We start from the raw sequence: 19,284 nt of genomic DNA, 5'->3' as shown, positions 1-19,284 counted from the left end.
TTAGATGAAGCTGCAGTAAAATTGCAAATAGTCACAATAAAAATGAATCATTGGGTAGCACTAGTTTAACTATATGTAGAATATCTTGTCTTGTAGTTTTTTTCACCTAAAGCAACTCTATCCATCCATTTATTCATTTTCTTTAACTGTTTTTTTATGCAAGGTCATGGGAGGGAGAGTGCCTATGTCAAGCATTTTTGCATTGGTATTCATTGTTATTCATACTTACATGCTACAGTGGGACTCCACCGATTTTGTAAGAATGAAGAAAGAGAGCACTGGTAGCTTTCTATAATTTGTACTTTAGTAATAGAAATGTTGGAAAAAAAGTTGTTGTTCTGTTAGTTTGAACACACATTTGGTTGTTTTAATGTAAGTTCATAGGTTTTTGCTAAAACCTTAACTTCTCTGCATCTTTTTCATTTTATTTAACTGTTTTTTTATGCAAGGTCATGGGAGGAATAGTGCCTATGTCAAGCAATCCTTGTGTAAGAGGCAAGATATACCCTTAATAGTTCAAAGTCTATCACAGGGTCACATATACAACCATTTACACTTTCACTCTCACAACACTCTAGAGTATAAAGCTGCTCTAATTTACCCAAATTCATGCAGTGTTAACAATTTGTAAATTTACTGTGGTCATCACACGTCAGTCTGAATTTAGCTTGCTGCTTATTGTGATCATTTTTGCATTGGTATTCATTGTTATTCATACTTACATGCTACAGTGGGACTCCACCGATTTTGTAAGAATGAAGAAAGAGAGCTCTGGTAGCTTTCTATCATTCGTACTTTAGTAATAGAAATGCAACATTTGTGGTTTAACGCAAATCATTGATTGGCTCAGAGGAAGGCTTGGCTCAGTGTCAGTTTGAGTGTCTTTGTGTGTGAATGGATACATAATGATCCACGCAAGAATAATAATATCACTGTAATAAAACAACACATTTTGAATTTTTAATTGACTTCAACACTGATGGGCAAAGATTTCATTGTTTGAGTCTAACCCTGATTCCTGTTACAGAGAAAAGCACAATATCATCATACAGAGTAATGACTGAAAAGGCAGTTCATTTCTTTGAGTGTTCCTGCTGATCAGGAGCTTTAAACAAAGACATTATCTGTACTCAGATACAGTTTCAAACATACTGCACACTTACACAACTGCACCAGACAATTAGCCGTGGGAACATGTTTCAGTTGGAGGGTGCTGTGTGCACGAGTAAAATTGAGTTTAAGAAATTGCATGACCCTACCCCATATAAAAATACCACAATACCAAGGAGATGCAGTAAAATACGAGTGCATGTTGTTTAGTCAAAAATGGACATTAAAAATATGCTGCAAATCTTGAACAGACAGTATCTATAAATTTGCAGTTAAAACAAAAAGTTGATTCATTTTTAGTCTTCCACCATAACCATATTTTTAAAACTTTGCCATTAACTATTAGAGTCAAATCTGTTAGCAAAACATCTCATGAACTAGTTGATAGATTTAAATGAAACTTTCAGAAAGTAATATCAGAATGTGCATGTAAAACTGATTAATTTTTGGAGTCAACCCATTCAAGTTGGATGTCAAAGCTAATCGACCTTAAGCAACACAAAAACATCTATACAATTTACAGATTTTGAGCTTAATTTAGTGCGTCAGTTCTTGAGTTATCCTTAAAACATTCTATGAACTCTAACTTGTCTTGCAAGATTTCACAATTTGCAGGTGTAATGTGCAACTTAACTTTTAATTATTACCTGTAATTTAGTCAACTAAGTCTAAGTGTGCTATATACGTTTTATACGTCACTGTAACTTGTTCTCAGCTCCATAATTATTTATAGCTAACTGACAGCAAACTCACAGCACAAGATATTATGGAAAAAAGTTCTGTTAGTTTGAACACACATTTGGTTGTTTTAATGTACATTTATAGGTTTTTGCTAAAACCTTAACTTCCCTGCATATTTTTCTGTCAGGGGATGCTAATCAGTTGAAGCTTCATGGTGTCAGAAGTCGATGCTCATAACGCTCTAGATACGTTTTTATTTTTTCTCCAATTATTGTTGTATCCTTTTAAAAAGTATTTGATGCTACCCATGAACCTAAAAGTTTAAAAGCAAAGCAAGTGGACATCTGAGGAGTTTTTCCAATTCAAAATGTAAAGTGTGTGACGTTGTAAGCTTGTAGCCTGCATAAGATCCAGCATCACATTCAGGTCAGTCTCTCACTCCCTTACCATTCAGAGGCGGTTCTGGCATGAATGGCGCTCTGGGCACGCCCACTCTTTGGGGCCCACTCCCCTTTCCAACTCCTACAGTGAATCGCCCACATTCAAAGGGAAATGTTTCAATTGTAAACACCTAACAATCCTCCCCCAGTTGGCAAAACAAACAAACAAAAAGTACATATTTTATAAACTTAGAACAAAAACGAAGGAAATTTGTGATTCTTTGTTGTAACAATGTTTTTTGGCAATAAATCTAATACCGTTGAAAAGCCTGTTTATTTTGTTGTTAAGCTCTGATAAATAAAAAGCTACTCATATACCCATAGTATTCTCATAAGGTACAATTTACTGTATCTCATCTGTGTAATTAGTTTAGGCTGCATATATATTCATGCATTTAAATTTCTGTCTAAAATGAAGGTGGCACTGCATGGGCCAGTCGGATTATAAGGGTAGAACATGCCACCCTGTATCACCACTCTGTCCCCACCTATGTTAGAGAAGCTCTGGTCTCATGACTGCATGTCCTCGTCAGAGGTATACCTGTACCTCCCCCTCCTTCTTTTTCTTTCACAACCAAGTGACACATTTTCAGCAGCACAACACAGAGGAGCGCCCACTCCTGACTGGACACGCAATAGAAAACTTGTTCAGGGTGCAAATATCAGACAACTTTTGTTTTTTCAAGCTCTTCTGCCATTCCTCGCAAGATGCTGACCTGGGAAGTGTAACCATATAACCCATATCAAAATCTGGTTGTGCCTGAGGATTGTTGGGGTCTTTGTCAGCCTAGTCCTTGAGTATTTTTCATCACATGAAGCTTTGAGCATTCTGAAAAAGCTAAAAGCCTAAGACCTCCTGCACTGTTTAAAATTGTTTCCCACTTGACAAATATGGCTTCCTTCACTTCCCTCTCAAACCATCAACCTCCCCTTCCAAAAAAGGTTTTTCATGTTCTCCATACGAAAAAAACCTGTTTGAGTGATTTCATTTAACAGTGCCTGGAAATTGATTTTTTCCACAACAATGTCAAAAAAGAAAAAAAAAAACATTGAACTGGATGTGTAATGTCTTCAGCTACAGTGAAAATGTCCCGTTGCTTTATTTTTAAATTCCTGGGTTTTGACATGTCCAAACAATTTACACAGATGTACAAGCTACCCGTAGTTACTGTTTAAACAACTGTATGTTTGAACTGCATGTTTTGCCAAATTACAAGTGACAAAACTAAGCAAAATAATGACACTTCAGACTAAAATGAATTTGAAAAAAAAAGGCTTTTTGAAAGGGCCGTGTTTTAGGTGGTTGTAAAAATTTGCTCACAAATGTATAACAGGGCTGGTTTATTTACCAGATTTATAAAACTCATAAATATTAAAATATTATTGGAATCTAAACATACACAGCAACACCGAAGCCTTTTATATTTGATTTTTTTTTTCACTAATTTATTAAATATACTTTTGGACATGGATGTTTTCTGTAATTTACCACTAGGTGCTGCAGCACCCCCTGCACCCACTGTTCCCACGGCTTTAACCAGACATCAAACAGAAGGACCAACGTCTTTTAAATAGGCTTGTATTCAAATTTTATACTGATTCATTATTCTCTTTAAACTGGCTCAAATATCACTGAGGAAAATTAAAAATAAAAGAATTTATCCCACTTTGGGTATTTACACACATTAAAGGTGAAGAACACAGTCAGACCTGCCACTTTTTCTTCATGGCTCAAAAAAAAGTTGATTGTCATCAACTGCAGCAAAAAAAAAAAAAAAAAAACTTTTGCTTTCTTAAGCATTCCTCTTTTCAAGAAGACTTTTTTTTCTTTCTTTCTTTTTTGGAAAACAGAGCAAAAGAAAGTGTGTTACACAATGTTGTGTTACACAACATGTGTAACAACATAACTGGACACTTTACCCAGTAATGCTCAGTAACTGCTTCTTTTTATTTTCTCTCACTGTCCCTATTTATCCCTCCTCCTACAGGGAAGCTCTTTTACCATCTCTTAGCCAAAATCAATGTTTCAAACCATGGAAATAACAACTAAAAATAGCACATAATGACAGCAACAACAATAAAAATATTAATAATAATCATAGATAAGGGCCATAATTAAGGTTGGTGAAGTTCATGTGTGGGTCGGTGTGGTGAAACACAAAACTGAGGAGAGAGGAAGGTGGGGACTACTGCACATAAAGTGACTGATTGCTTGCTTACTGAAGCGCTGAGCTGTCATTCCCTTCTTGGCTTTTTTCTTCCCACCACACATTTATGTGATGAGCCAGGAAGGTGTGGGCCTGAGTGTTCCTCCTCATCACATGCTCTCAATCCTCTTTCCATGTTTTCCATTGCTCCTTTCAGGCCTTCTTATTAATATTCACAAGCCTCAAGAAGACAATACAACTGAAACAACAACAGTTTTTTTGTGAACACTAAGTGCTAAACAGAACTGCCAGATAGTCTGTGATTGGAGTGGCCACTGCCTATTCCCTTAATGAAGTAAAAGTTTGTAGATGCACCGCAAGTGTCATCAATCTGTGTTCTCAGGCAGACAATAGCAGGACCTTTTGTCTTCAAATGATTTATTAGGATTTTATCAGTCTCTGAGGTCCCAAGGTCCTGTCCCTACAATTAGGGCAAATTCCGTCCACCATGTAGGGGAGGATCTTCTTTGTAACTGTGCGCAAACTTCAGAAAGTAGGAACAAGAATGCTCCTTCTTCTCATTGAAGTGTCCCTTCTGGCTGATAAGAGCAAATTTGTGATTGTTTCTGCTAGGAAATTGAAGGCATGAGCAGCAAAAGTCCTATCTGCTATTTACCATCTGAAGAGAAATATTACAACTTTTTGCGGAAACCTTTTCACAGTTATTTAACCATTTAAGTCGTTCACTGAGGTAAATTCACTCCACAAATCTGAGATTGTCACAACAAAGTCTATATGGTAGCTTCAGTCATGTACAGTATGTTGGCCAGTGGTTTTCTGGTCAGTGTGTCTGCATAGACATTCAAGTCCTATGCATTTTCTTTGTTGCTAACCTTCATCAGTTCATGATGAGTTCTGATCTTCTGTCTCTTTATTTCTGTCAGTTTTTAATCACTGGTAGTCAGTCTGCTCTTGAGGACTGGAAGAGGAGCTCCCTGTGGTTAGAGGGCCACCAAGCCTACTATGCCCCTTGTCCTTGCCTTCTTCCTGAGCCACATTAGGTCCTAAAGACAACTGGCTAGAAGCTGAGTTGGAGGAGATCAGAGTCTGGTTTAGCACCTCCGAGCCCCCACTGCTCCCCTCTGTGGTCTGGTACATCTCCTCAGCTCCATCCTCACTAGACTCTGGGTCCTCAGAGCCCGAGAGCAGCTCCTCCTCTCTGTATTCACTGACGTCAACTCCTTCGATGGCAGCAGTCCCCTCACCCAGCTCTTTGAGGCGGCCATGGTGCTTGACGTGATAGCGCTGATTCTGGAAGAACTTGATGATGGTGTGTTTAGGGAGGTCGAGCTGTGCAGACAAGGTGTGGATGGCTTCCTGGTCAGGGTACAGGCCAACGTCCTGGATGAAGCTCTGCAGGATGCCTAAAGCTTCCAGGGAAATCTAAAATGCATGGAACCAAGATAAAAAAAAGACAGATGAAGAATGTAAGTAACAACCAGCTGATCCAAATGCCAGAATGCAAGATGACCCACTATAACAATCGATTAAGGCCAATTCAGTTTTTAGTGTTACCCCTATGCCAAGACCGAGTAATCACAGATACCAAAACCACCTAAAACCACAGTGCTTGAATGTAAAAATTGGTGGAACAGAGCTAAGTAGTAGGAGCAAGGGGTAAATGGAAGCAGGCTTTATCATACCTTAGTGCGTGATCGTGGCTTCTTGCTGCTCCCAGTGCTGCCAGCTGTGGCAGGTGGACCTCCACCTGGTGCTCCTGCTCCAACATTCTGTGATCTATCTTCATTAACTGGGACAGGTAACTGCTCCTCATGTACTGGAGATGGATGGCGCTCCTTGATTAGCGCTGGGGGTGGCCTATGAAGTGCCTGATGAGAAAGAAAGAAAATATGATTAGTGGGGCACAGTGAACCAACAACAAAGCATGAAGTCAGGATAAGTATGTATCTTAAAACAGGTTTAAATATACTGTACTAGCCAGACTTCTCTGTAAAATATATTCAAACCCACTTCTGTTATAGCTTGTCATCTTTACAACAGCAAAAATTAAAATCTCACCCCCCACATCAACAAAATAAGGCTGGTAAAAACAAGAGCTCTTTTTTTAACTGTCTGCAACAACAAACAAAATGTAGTATTGCTAATAAATTTGCATCACCACAACCTATATTCATCCATCCATTATTTTTCAATACCCACTTTGCGCTGTACAGGGTTGCAGGGAGCCTATAATAATAGGTGCACAAGTGCATGCAGGGTCGCAGGATATTTGCAGTACATTCTGGATCATAAGCATGTGAGAAAATGTACATATGGTAATTGAATGAGTGCAAATGAGAACTATTTTTTACTCTATAGGGACTAAATCAAAGTGTTGTTTTCCTATCCTCTGAAACCCCAGCCAGCTGTGGCAGATGGCCACTCATCCTGAACCTGGTTCTGTTGGAGGTTTCTTTCTGTTAAAAGGGAGTCATTTCTTTCCACTGTCACCAATGTGCTGCTCAGGACGGGAGACCGTGACAAAGTGAAGATTTGATGCAATTCACTGGCTTCCTTAGTTTTATACCTTTTACTAATAGGCATTTTATTTATAATATGGCATATGTCACTGTTTTTGTTCAGTGCCCTGATATGACTTTTGTTGTGAATTAAGGCTATATAAATGAACTAAACTGAAACTGATTTTAATTTTTTTGTGCATATCGCAAATGCAAAGGATGAGGTGCGAGTACAACTTAGCAGAAGCAAGACCTAACTAGCTCCCCACAAAGCCTATTAAAGTGAAAAATTAAGCAGAATTTGATATAAATTGATTTGTAGTAGTTAAATTTCTCAAGACGATCATTGTCCTTGTCATTGTTTACGCCATCTTTCCCAAACACTGAATGTCAGAGTGAAATTTTGGCTCAAACAAGTAAGAGTAGGACCTCTCGCTCTGTGTGATCTTCATCATATTCTTGTACTCTTCTGGTAAAGTGTCTGACAGACTTAATAAAAAGCTTGAGAATCTACTTTAGTATCTGCTGATACGTGAACAATATGATCCAGAATACGCATAATGAACATTACTACTTTTCTGTGCAGGTCTTGATAGATGTGTGTTTCTTGTACATACATTTTTAGCTAATCAAAAATAAAATAAAGTGATTCGAGCACAACTGCCAGTAGACCGTGATGCAACATATTTTTTAAAACGACCAATAATTTGCCCTCCTCCAGTACACAGTAGCCAGGGGCTGCAGGGTGAACGGAGGGTGAGAACAAGTGTTTCACAGCTTCAAAGTGTCACGCACCATTAACCTGTTCCAAGGTTGGCGTTCAAACTGCTGTCTGTTTGGTATACTTTTGACCTAATGAGTGTAACATTAGCTCTAGTAAAACACCAACCAGGTGTCTGTCAGGAAGTGTCTTACACCCCATCACTATTTAACCAGCCCATTTAAAACCTCAGAGGGACAGGAGCGAGTGAGTGTGTGTGTGTGTGTGGTGGTGGGGGTATGAGCTTTCAGGGATTAGAAGTGGAGCTACGAGGATAAGGAAAATGAATGACTTTTGTGGGGAGCAGAAGCACGAACTATCGAAGAAAACAGAGTGCTGTAGATAATAAATTCATCATTTGTTTTATAGTGTAGGTTTGATGTTTAAAAAATTTTGAATTGTTGAATGAGAAAGGCTTTTACATTGTAATTACTATCCAAATAGAAAAAAAGAAATCAAAAGAGTAATTTTCATTTATTGCCTCCCACCAAAAGCATAGATGCTTTTGCCCATGACTGTGTCTGTGTCTATTTGTCTATAGTGATAGCAAAATGTCTCATGATCAATTGAATTGATTCTAATAAAACTCTTAAAAATAACCATTGGATGTACATTTACATGTACAATTGATTACCTTCGGAGTCAGCTCCATTAAAATAACTGCCACAACCAAGTGACCTTATCAAACACAATAATGGCTACAACTCAGCCAATTTTACAGATGTTGAGCTAAACCTTGGTGTGGTAGTAGCTGAAAGTCATTCCCAACACATACTTGGAGCAGTAACTGATAACACAAAATTGTTTAAAACGTTGCCATTATATACCTATTGGAGTCAATATTTCATGAATCACTGGACAGGTTTTGATTAAACATTTGCACAAAAAACAATAATTGGTTGTGCATCTAAAACCCATAACATTTGGAGTCAACCCATTTCAAGATGGTTGCCACAGTCAAAACATTTCTCAATATAAGATGATCTTAGTTTAGACGTCTGTCATGAAAGGCGGGGGGTGACATGTAGTCTTTCAAGGAATGGAAGTCTTTCATTTTACATGTATTTATTGGCTTTTGGTGCCATTTAAAGCATGGTAGACTCCTGTTATAATTACAGCATTTGCCAGTTGGCAGCCTACTGATTACAGAACTGATTATTGATTTGCCATTCATTTTGATCAGCTTCATTTCTACACTCAGTACAAGGATTTTGACACTGTTGCTAAAACCCTTGGCACAAATATATCTGGGCTTTATCAACTCAGATTATTCAGTAACCCAGCTCAGAACACAAGGAGCTCAATGTTTAGCAGCTTTTCAGTGTGATTCACTAACAGGCTGTAAACAAATACTTGTGTGGATTTCTGACAAGGTGTGATGTGGTTGTTGTGAAGGGTGTACACTTGGCTGTCAGGACCATCTTAGGGCCGTTTGACAGTCGTCAGGAGATCTGGACAAAGTGTTAGGATGGAAAGCAGCCCTTTGGTAGTTTGGCAGACGGTACTGGGTGTTGTGAGAGCATTGTGACTGCGTCCCACCCACTGGTTTTCAGAGCAGGGAGGGGTGTCTCCACTGGAATGCCCAGCTATAAATCTGTGGTGCATTAAAATTAAAGGACCCACATAAAGATAATAGTGCTTTGCTTTTCTCTCCCTCTCTTCAATAATAACAGGGTATTACTTAAATAATACTGTGGGCAGGCCAGACCGTAAAATAGCTGATTTTATTTGCAGGGGTTTTATTTTCCAGGGAAAGGGAATGACCAGTTTACATAAATTCAGTCTTTTTTTTCTTCTTTCTCGCACTAATCTAATTGTTCTATTTTTTTTTCAAACGAAGCAACAGTTTTAAACACTGGGGAAGGACTGTATGAGCACAAGAAAATCAAAAGTTACAGACAGGGAAGAAAAAAAGAGATTCTTGCTTTAATGAGGACCACACAGCTACATATACTCATTCATTTACAAACTAACTGAGACACTTAATAGCTAAATTGGGGCTAAATTATGGAGGGGGTTTTGAAACCTACCCCACCCCTGAACCCCATCCACAGGCCTTCATCATTTCTGTGCTTATTTGGGCTGACAGGAGGGACTGTTGGATCAATGGCTGCACCCACACATGCTTGCATCAACAGTGAGGTCTGGTCTCCCTCATGCACTAATGATGATGTTAGAGAGCCAGAGCCAAACACACAGAACTCTGATGATGTCTCATCTCTTCCTTGAGTCCTTTTCTTACTGCACTGTCCTCTCTTAACTGAGCCCTCTCTTCCACTACCAGAGACCACACTTGTCCCTTATAATATATCAGAACACTAATGATGTAGATGTCAAGCCAACAAGACTCCTAGCCCAAATCTGCTCTAAAACTGTAGATAATACCAGGACCCACCCAACTTCTTTATGCTATCATTCTCCTTAACTCATCTTCACTATATCCACTCCTGTAACTTGTCCACCTTTCATCTTCAGCTTCCTAACGTGAAAATTACAGGAGTTTTAGGTGTTATAAGTTAAGCTGCATAAACCTGACTCTGGTTCTTTTTTTTCACACTCTCTTCCTTGAAATGTTTTCTCAGTGCTCAGCTTTGCAAGTCGGCTGCTTCAGTGTTGCCTCACAGCAGGCACTGCAATGACTTTTGGGTGCCTAAGTGTATAAAATCCAGGTGAAAATCATTAAAGCAATCTGTTTTGTTTGTTTGTTTGTTTTTTGGTAAATTAATTTAATTATTGAAAAGAGTGGGAACTGGTGTTACTCCTTTGAGGTTGACTTACCACTGCTGGAACATCTAGATGGAAATGTGGCTAAACAGAGGTGGTGATTGGAGAACGTTCAAAAAAAGTTCCCTTATGGTAGTATCTGGGCAGCACGGTGGAGCAGTGGTTAGAGCTGCCTCCTCACAGCAAGGTGGTTGAAGGTTTGCATCCAGGCCTTTCTGTGTGGAGTTTGCATATTCTCCCCATGCACATTTCCACCCACAGACCAAAAACATGTATGTTAGGTTGACTGGTAACTCTATATTGTCCCTAGGCGTGAAAAAGACTGTGAATGGCTGTTTGTCTCGTTTGTCAAGTAGACCAACTAGTCACAGACCAGTGAGGTAATACTTTTACAAACTGTCCTTTGAAACCCCTTTCATATTCCTTTTCTCCAACACCAGGGCAACATGTGCCAGAAATGGTAAAAAGGTCAACAATATGGAGAAACATGGCCTTACTGACCTGTTACCCACATGGTTAGCCCTCCTGAAGCCCTCATAACCGAAGAGAGGAAGAGAAGCCCTTGTAACTTTAGGTCAATTTGAGCCGAAGGCCACAGGACGGTTAAGGTTGGATGTGATTTAGAAATAAAAACTGCCATGTTCAGGTTATGTATGTAAAGACTTTGATTTAGAAGAGTTACATGGAGATAGTCCAACTAAAATACACCTCAAAACGGCTCCATGCCACCCAATTTCTTTCCTCTTCATTTTCTGAGACCATAACAACAACCACTTTATCCGTTTCCTGAAACAAATTTAATTATTTATGTGACACATCGTTAGCTGAAGAGTGCTGGTTGAAAATAGTTTTAATGTAGAAGAGTTGTTGCCCACATTCACATATTGACTATGCGTTTAGTTATTTAATGGTATGGATTTTGTTCATTAAATTCAGAGTAATAATTGCTGTGAACACTTTTACACTATTTCCATAACTGCAAAGAGTTGTAGCTCAGGAAAGTCGAATGAAAGAGTAACTCCACCAAGAGGCAATCTCAGATTTGAATGTAGCTCCTGCACCCCAATACACCACATGGTCTCAGGAGCCTTACTTTATTGACATTTAACATACAGCCAATAGGCTTTCAGGGAGATCAAAAATCCTACACGCATTCTCTCTCATGCTTCAACATTAATTGCCATTCATATTGCAATAAACATTAAGCATTCTAGCAACTTAAATGAGAGCAGTAACCATTAAAAAAGAAAAAAATCAAACTGCATTATTATTTCAAACCACAAAAACTACAAGAAAAACAGGAACACATAATGCAAGGTATGGTGGGAAATTCTGTTTAACCTTTTCCAACATTCACACTCTACTTCTTAACAATTTTACAGTTAAGTTCTCCAAATTAGCTGCTAATTATGTTTGTGTAGTTGTTTGTTGCTTGAATCAGCATGCATGAGTGGTCATTCTCATAACACTGATCGTTCTTCACATAGCAAATAGTTTTTTGTCTGTATTAATCTTTAAGATATATCACTCTTTTTTTTACAATCGCATGCCACGAGGGAAATCATCAGCTTTCAAAAACCACTAGTTGTTGAACTGAAGCTGAAAGTTCGAACTTCTAAAACAAGCTTAATGAAAAACAAACTGAATGAATGTGATTGAACACTGACCAGCTACATCTGTGAGCTACACAGTAAAACTCAGTTGAAATCCCTTCTAATAGTTTATAGGCTGTTCTTTTTGAATTTGTTTGTACAAATTTGTACAAACAACTTTTTTTGTAAAACTGAGTGCATCGGTCTGAAAACTTTGCCTGTGAATTCCTTGCTCTTCAGCTAAAAAAGGCCTTTTGTAAATTTGAGCCCACAGTTTTGTAAATTTATGTGCATGGTTTACAATTCCGTGGACACTGATTGTAAAATTGAGGGCATGGTTGACAAAATGAGAAAACAGATTTTAACAGTCCTTTGTTTTTCGCACATCTGACACGAACAAAGCCCCACACCAAAAACAAGCAGAAGAAAACACCCCCCCTTGGTGAGTAAGCGTCATTATGAGTAATTTTAATATTTTCGAAAAACTTTAGTCAATTGTATTATTTGTCACAGTTTTATTGACTAAGAGCTCATTTTCTATCTCAGAGACTTCCCACAAAGTTCAATTGTGTTGCAGGAAAACTCTCAGTTTCCACAAAATAATAAACTGATACATTATCATCCCTCTTCTTGTCTCCACAGCTGTTAACTTTTGCACTTCTGTTTGCTAAAAGAGACCATGTCAGCTTTGAGCAACACAACCACAATCACCAGAGCTTTGAAGTAAGGCCAGCTCTTTTTGTTGTGTGATTTAATATTCCTGTAAAATTGATTTTTTTCCCCCCACTCTTCTCGTCTCTCTATCCTTCCCTCCCTCTCTTTTTCTCTTTTGGCAGCATTCTAAGTGCTCTGCGGTAAAATGAGAAAGTTCTTTTTTTTACGTAAATCAAGGCAAATTACGACACAGAACTATGAAAGAATTATAAAACATAAAATATTCATCTTCTCCTTAATGAGCCAAGGCCTCCGGGAAGCTTAACTTGTCTGTTTCTGTGTGTGTGGGTGTGTGTGTGTGTGTAAGGGGTGGTGACCACCAGAGACACCATTAACACAGAGATAAATATGTAATGAACAAAAAATAAAAATCACTTTTCTCCTTTGTTTTTGCATGACTTCACCATTTTTGGTAATCACTGTTTCTGCTTTACAATTTTCCACCTGTCTGTCTGTTTCTTGGTTTGTCTGTGTCTGTCTGTCTTCATCTTTCTGTCCCTGTCAGTTTGTGTTTATCTGTCATTTCTATGTTTCAAGTCATTTCAACATTTCTTTGTCTGTCTTTATGTGTTTCTGTTTATTTATCTGTCCATTTGTGTAACTAGTGTGTTGTTGTGATTCACAAAGACTGGGTACTGTCACGATTTGGGGTTTTTGTGGCCTGTGTTGTGGTTTGGATAGCCTTTTCCTGGTTTGCGTTTTCTGTAGATCATTGTGTTTCAGTGTTTTCAGTTTCTGTGCAATTTATTTTTGTCAGTGTTTTCTGTTCTTAGCCATCAGTGTTGCTGTTACTTGTTTAGCCTTGCATTTTTAGGCTTTGTGTTTTATATTCCTAGCCAGTATTTTTCCCTCAGCTTTCATGTTTGCCTTGTCGCACACATCTGTCATTCATCTGTAAATTTCCCAGCTGCATTCACTCACTAATCAATTTAGCCTGTATAAACTGGACTCCTCCTTAGTCCGCCGGTTGTTGATAAATAACTGGTCACATCCCATGATGATGTGACTTTATATATATGAAGCTGTCATCATGGTACCAGCAGAGGTATGGCATTGAACTCAGTGGTGCATGTACATGGGGCACTACACACAAAATCTGTGTCAAATATCTCCCATCCTAAATTCCATAGCCTCATTGCACAGACCGTCTGCCATCAACATATCATCCCCCTGAACTGTCATGCCATCTTAACCTTACACATTATACTGATTGTTCTGGCCTTGTGATATAGGTGGTTTGTTTACAGGAGCAGTTGCACGACTCCCCACAAAAAAAAGGAAAAAAAACAACTTTTATTTCATTCTCTGGTACATACATGTGACCTTGCTGAGAAGGTTGTAAAGGTCCTTTATTTCATTGTCTAGTCAGTGTAAGGCCCTGATCCGTGGAGCACTGCCTATTTTGGTTGATATATACACACACCATCACTTCTTCAAATCTTACATAAATCACACTAAGAAGGGAAGACAACATGTTAGACCCAGCTTAAGTGTTTTGTAAAAGAAGCTAATGTTAGTTTAATGTAAAAACATACACGTGTATAGATATTAAGGCTGTGTGTGCATGGATGTGTGTTTCTGTGCACAGTGGTATCCTGAATATGTTTAAACGACTGCTTTATTTCCCCCTATGGTTAACACTGTGTGTGGTATTCATTCCATTGATTTGCAATTAAAGAATTAACTTAATTGTGGTTCACCAATAAGCCCAGACTCCACCCTGCAGCCAAAAGTGAGAGGCCACCAGGATGCAGCACAAACAGACAAAGGCAGTGACAGACCAGAGAGCACAGCTTTAACACCCTGTTCTGCGATGAAAAACATACAGTATATGATTTGAGAAAAGCAGATTTAATCAGGTTTATAAAGGTTAATTAAATTACCTGGCTGCATAACTTTACTTTTCATTCATAATTCATCCTATTTACTGAATACATGAACAATCTAGGTTTTGGACCGGAATCCCAAAACAGCACGATGTCAAAGGTGACTTGCCTCTCACACACTCAAATCGTATGAGATAGGCACTAGTTTCCCGCGACCAGGAAAGGAACAAGGAGGTAAAAAAATGGATGTATGTTAAACTTAAAACAATGGTCATTTGTGGTAAGACCAAGATTCATCACTTGTGTTAATGACAGCCTGCACATGGGACAGCAAACTCTTAGTTCAGCCAGTGACAGTAATCAGCTGCTATGTGGGACTGCATGGGTGTTATAAAGAGTCTATTATCTTTGTCCCGATGGTAGACACATATGTCATGGGTTTCTGGAATGACTGGAGCACAATACAGTGATCCTCTCTTGATGTTTGATGTGGTCTGTCTTGGGCGACCAAAACCTTCACAACATGTGCGGGTGAACTCACGTACCTACTGGTTCCAACATCAGCCCACTGAGACATCTGTTCACCCCACATGCCAGGCAATTGCATGAAATGACCACCCGGCTTCATGCAAACCCACAATGTGACCCCCATCATATTCCCTCAAGTGCTGGTAATGCTAATCAATGCATTCACAAGGCATCCTGTGCCTGCTGACCTTCATTCACTGTTTTGTGAGCAAGATAATACAATCACTCTGCCTGTGATGTCACCCTTTTTTCCTTTTGGTCTTTATTCTAGACCTGCCAGCTACTTCCAAATTCATACCCAATGCTGGTCTATATGCGCATCAAATTCCATCTAAATTAGACCATTCTTCCATAACTAGCTTTTCTTTCAAGTTGCATTTTGGACAACTGTATTTTATGTTTATAGTCTCAGGTTGCATAAAGTAAGTAAGTAAACTTAAAAAAATAAAAAAAAACAAGGTGCTTCATAGTACAACAAATACAAAATATATCCATAAAACATAAAAAAACACGAGATAAAAATAGAGAGGCATAAAAGCAAATATAAAACAGCATACAAACAAGTAAAAATATAAAATCATACAGCCCATATACAGTTAAAAGTTTGTCTAAATAAATGAGTCTTCAGCTACTTTTTAACAGAATTAACAGAATGAAGCCAATGTAAAGATAGACACAATGCATTGCACAGTCTGGGGACCGCAATATTGAAATTTCTCCCTCCTCTGATCTTAAAATGAGTCTGTTTCTCTGCCAGCAGTCGAGAAGACATCAGACTGTAAAAAGGGATATGGAGTTTCGAAAGGTCAGAGATGTAAGCTGGAGCTAAAAGTGAGGACTAAAATTTTTTAATGAATTCTAAAATACATTGGCAGCCAGTGTGAAGAGACTAAAACAGGAGTAATGTGTTGTCTCTTGTGTCTTGCAGCAGCTATTTGGACTGACTGGAAACAGTCAAGCCCCTTCTTATTCAAACCAACAAAAAGGCTGTTAGAGTAGTCTAAGCAAAATGAACAAAAGTGTGGATGATCATCTTTATTTTAAATTTTGACATCAGAGTTCAGAAATCTGGAGATATGTTTCAACTGGAAGAAGCTATTTCTAACTAACTCTTTAGAATGATGCTCCAAAGACAGCAGAGTCAAAGACAACAATAAAGGTCTGAGGCTCGGCTGCCCAGATGAGCTCAACACACCAAGGTGTTACCTGATTTTGGAAATTCAGCTTTCAGGGACAATTATCAGGGTTTTCCTGAGTTCAGCTGCAAGTAAGTGTCACAAGTTCTTCATTAAGGATGACAACTTGTGATATTCTGAAACTATGGAAATTAATTTTAAATAGGCTCCTTTTATTGTGTTGCAGCTGAAACACCTTCAACTTGCACACAGAGGGGGCAGGATGGGCATAAGAGTTGTCACTTATAAAGCTGGTCCACATGATTTAAAGGCTAAGCAATGGCAAGTGATCACACACACACATATAAACACCCATTGACCTCCAGCAAAAGTCAATTGAAAAAAAAAATAATAAGGAAATTATTTAGAGAGCTCCAAACCTGCAGAAACAGCTCATGCTTCTGATCACACAGTCCAGTCCAATCGCACACATCAGCAGTGTGGCTTGAAAGCACAGCATTGCCTCTGAGGGTAGATCTGCGTTCATTTTTTATGTGGATCTGCGCTCAGCTGTCACAGTTTTAGGAACAAGCTTATTGTCCAACCACAAATAAGGACTCGCACCACTCAGAATCAAGACTGTAGGTTAAGCACCTGGGGGATGGCTCATGCAACGGAGGATTGGAGTTTAAGGTTCATGTGAGACAGTGGGAGAGTCTGAAGAGAGTGAAACAAACACACCTCATTTCTCATAAATACATACATTAACTGTGCTTCACTGGGGTTAGAGGATTTACAACATGAATATTTTGACACCAAGCTCTGAAGAAAATTAGAAAAAAAGGTGAAGAGGAAAGAAAGGAGCTTTTGATTTGAGCAACATGTCAGATGTAGAAAAATGAAAGAGCATCATTTAGATTTTTATTTATTCCATATAAAACTAAAAAGTAGATATACTGTATGTAATGGCTTCATAGAGGAAGGCTTGTGGTTATGTGTATTAATGTATCTTAAATTATATCTATCCGTTTTTAACTTTTTACCTGAGGTTGAGTCATGGAGGCAGTCTCTCCATGTTATCTAGATGGATGCTGAGGTGTTCCCACCCCAGAGAGGATACCTGACTACTTCAACAATTTCTAAATCCTCTTTGGGGGCTGATACCAGAAGGACGTCCAAAATATTTCCGCGTTTAGCTGTCTGGTCCACTGATTCACAACTTCGATGAAAGCCACACTGCTCCTCCTGAATCCAAGTTCTGACAGTTGTTCTTAGCCTCCTTTCCAATATCATAAAGTAAACATTTCCAGGGTGGCTGAGCAGTGTTATTTCTCAATAACTGGAACACAGTCTCTGGTCCCCCTTGTTAAAAACTGGCACCACCACCTTAATCTGCTAAACCATAGGTGTAATGGTTCTCCATACAACACTGAAGAGGCGTGTCAACAACCCCAATGTCCAGAGTCTTCAGCACCTCAGGGAAAATCTCATTCACTATTGGTGTCCTGTTGTCAGGAAGCTGCCTGTCTTACCTCTGCCAGCGTAATTAAATTGTCTTTCCCTGAGTCCTCAGACTCTGCCATATCAATGGTGGACATGGTGACCAAATTGAGGAGATAGTCAAACATCTTCACTCCAGTCTTATCTGTTCAAAGGACATCGTTGCAGATCTTTTGTGGTTTGTTCCGATGAAACTTTACAAATCTAAGCTGTGCTGCCATGTTCTTTTCAGAGAGAAGAGACTCTTTCCTGCAACCCTTCCAAACAAGCCATTCTTGTTCAGTATTTTTCTAATTGTTCTGACATGAATCTTAACATTTAACCTGCTAACTGAAGCCTGTAGAGTCTGAGATTTGTTGGGGTTTTTTGTGTGGGTGTGGGTGTAATTTTACAGTCTGGCCTCAGGGTGAAATAGGTGGATAGTCTCATCTGGGAGGATAGACATTGCTTTTGCATTTTGGTTTTGTTAAATAATGACAAATGTATTCTGTTAGTTCACTATTAGACTGCGTACACATATTTATCAAGTATAAAAAGGAAAAACACATTGCAACTACGTATTTGTTTGAAAAGTAATCTGGACCTAAAACTGTACTGACAGAGACAAGCAACCAGAAAACTGTCCTGTTAGAACCTCAACTACTTTCAGCTGTTTCCAGTTTTTACACAAAACTTTAAGTCCTTTCACTGCTTTGAGCACTTAAGTTAACTGCCTGGCACTAATTGAAAATGCATTAATTTAGATTAATATTGACATTTTTTTACATTTTCCAACATTTTAGTGAACAAATTACTTTGAAACAAACAACTAAAAACTGAGTCAGCAGTAGGACTGAGCAGTTTGTGTCAGTGGGAGGGTAACAATAATGAAAAGCATGTCACTGTGTTTCCTGCATCAACCGCTTTCCTTCTAAACCCCACCAACCCTTCTTAAAAACTAATGGGGCATTTCCTCCAATGCCACACCACCCAGAAACACTGTTTACTCTTTGTTCCAGGGGGGCACACAGAGACACATAAACACATGTGCACGCACACCAAGATCAAACAGCCCTGTGTGTATTTCTGAGGAAATAAATATGAGTACATAAGAATGACAGATGAACTTCGTGAGGGTGGACACGTTCAGAGGACATACACAGAGCAAACTGTTGGTAGTCTTACATCTCATTGAAACAATGCTTCATTTTTCTTAAAGTGATTCAGTTAAATGCAGTTGTCTAATGTGTATGGCATCTGCATGTATCATTTTATGTATTTATGTATTTTAGTATGTGGCTAATAATTTTTGCATTATAGTCATATTTCAAACAAAGCGTTTCAAGCGTTCTATCAGACATTCATCTTATTTAAATGGAACAAACAGTCTCTGGGTAGTTTGGTATAGTTGTGTGCGCCACACTGACCGTGGAGCAGAGAAAGCAGGTTTCTAAGGAGCTCAGAAAAAAATATATAGACATCCAAGTTGAAGCTAAATGCTACAAGACCATCTCCAAGCAGTTTTATGATCCTGACCACAGATGCCAATAATATTAAAAAGTATAAAGTTTATGGAGCTGTAGCCAACCTTCCAGGACATTAACATAAGAGGAAACACAACCCCAGGTTGATCAGAAGGATAGTTAAGA

At 38.7% G+C, this 19,284-nt stretch overlaps 1 protein-coding gene across 1 annotated transcript in view; it reads right to left on the bottom strand.

The window, feature by feature from the left end:
- Nucleotides 1-933: 933 nt before the first annotated feature.
- The window catches only part of satb2 (SATB homeobox 2), a 68,957-nt gene continuing 50,606 nt past the window's right edge, over nt 934-19,284 (bottom strand). The window contains exons 13-14 of the mRNA XM_017421200.3: nt 6,082-6,267; nt 934-5,821 (exon numbers count right to left, since the gene is read on the bottom strand). Coding sequence (XP_017276689.1) covers nt 5,330-5,821; nt 6,082-6,267 — 678 coding nt within the window. The 3' untranslated portion in view covers nt 934-5,329. The remainder of the gene's footprint in view (nt 5,822-6,081; nt 6,268-19,284) is intronic.

The sequence above is a fragment of the Kryptolebias marmoratus genome, linkage group LG6 (assembly GCF_001649575.2).
Source record: "Kryptolebias marmoratus isolate JLee-2015 linkage group LG6, ASM164957v2, whole genome shotgun sequence".
Lineage (NCBI taxonomy): Eukaryota > Metazoa > Chordata > Actinopteri > Cyprinodontiformes > Rivulidae > Kryptolebias > Kryptolebias marmoratus.
This window is presented reverse-complemented; position numbering and strand designations above follow the sequence as displayed.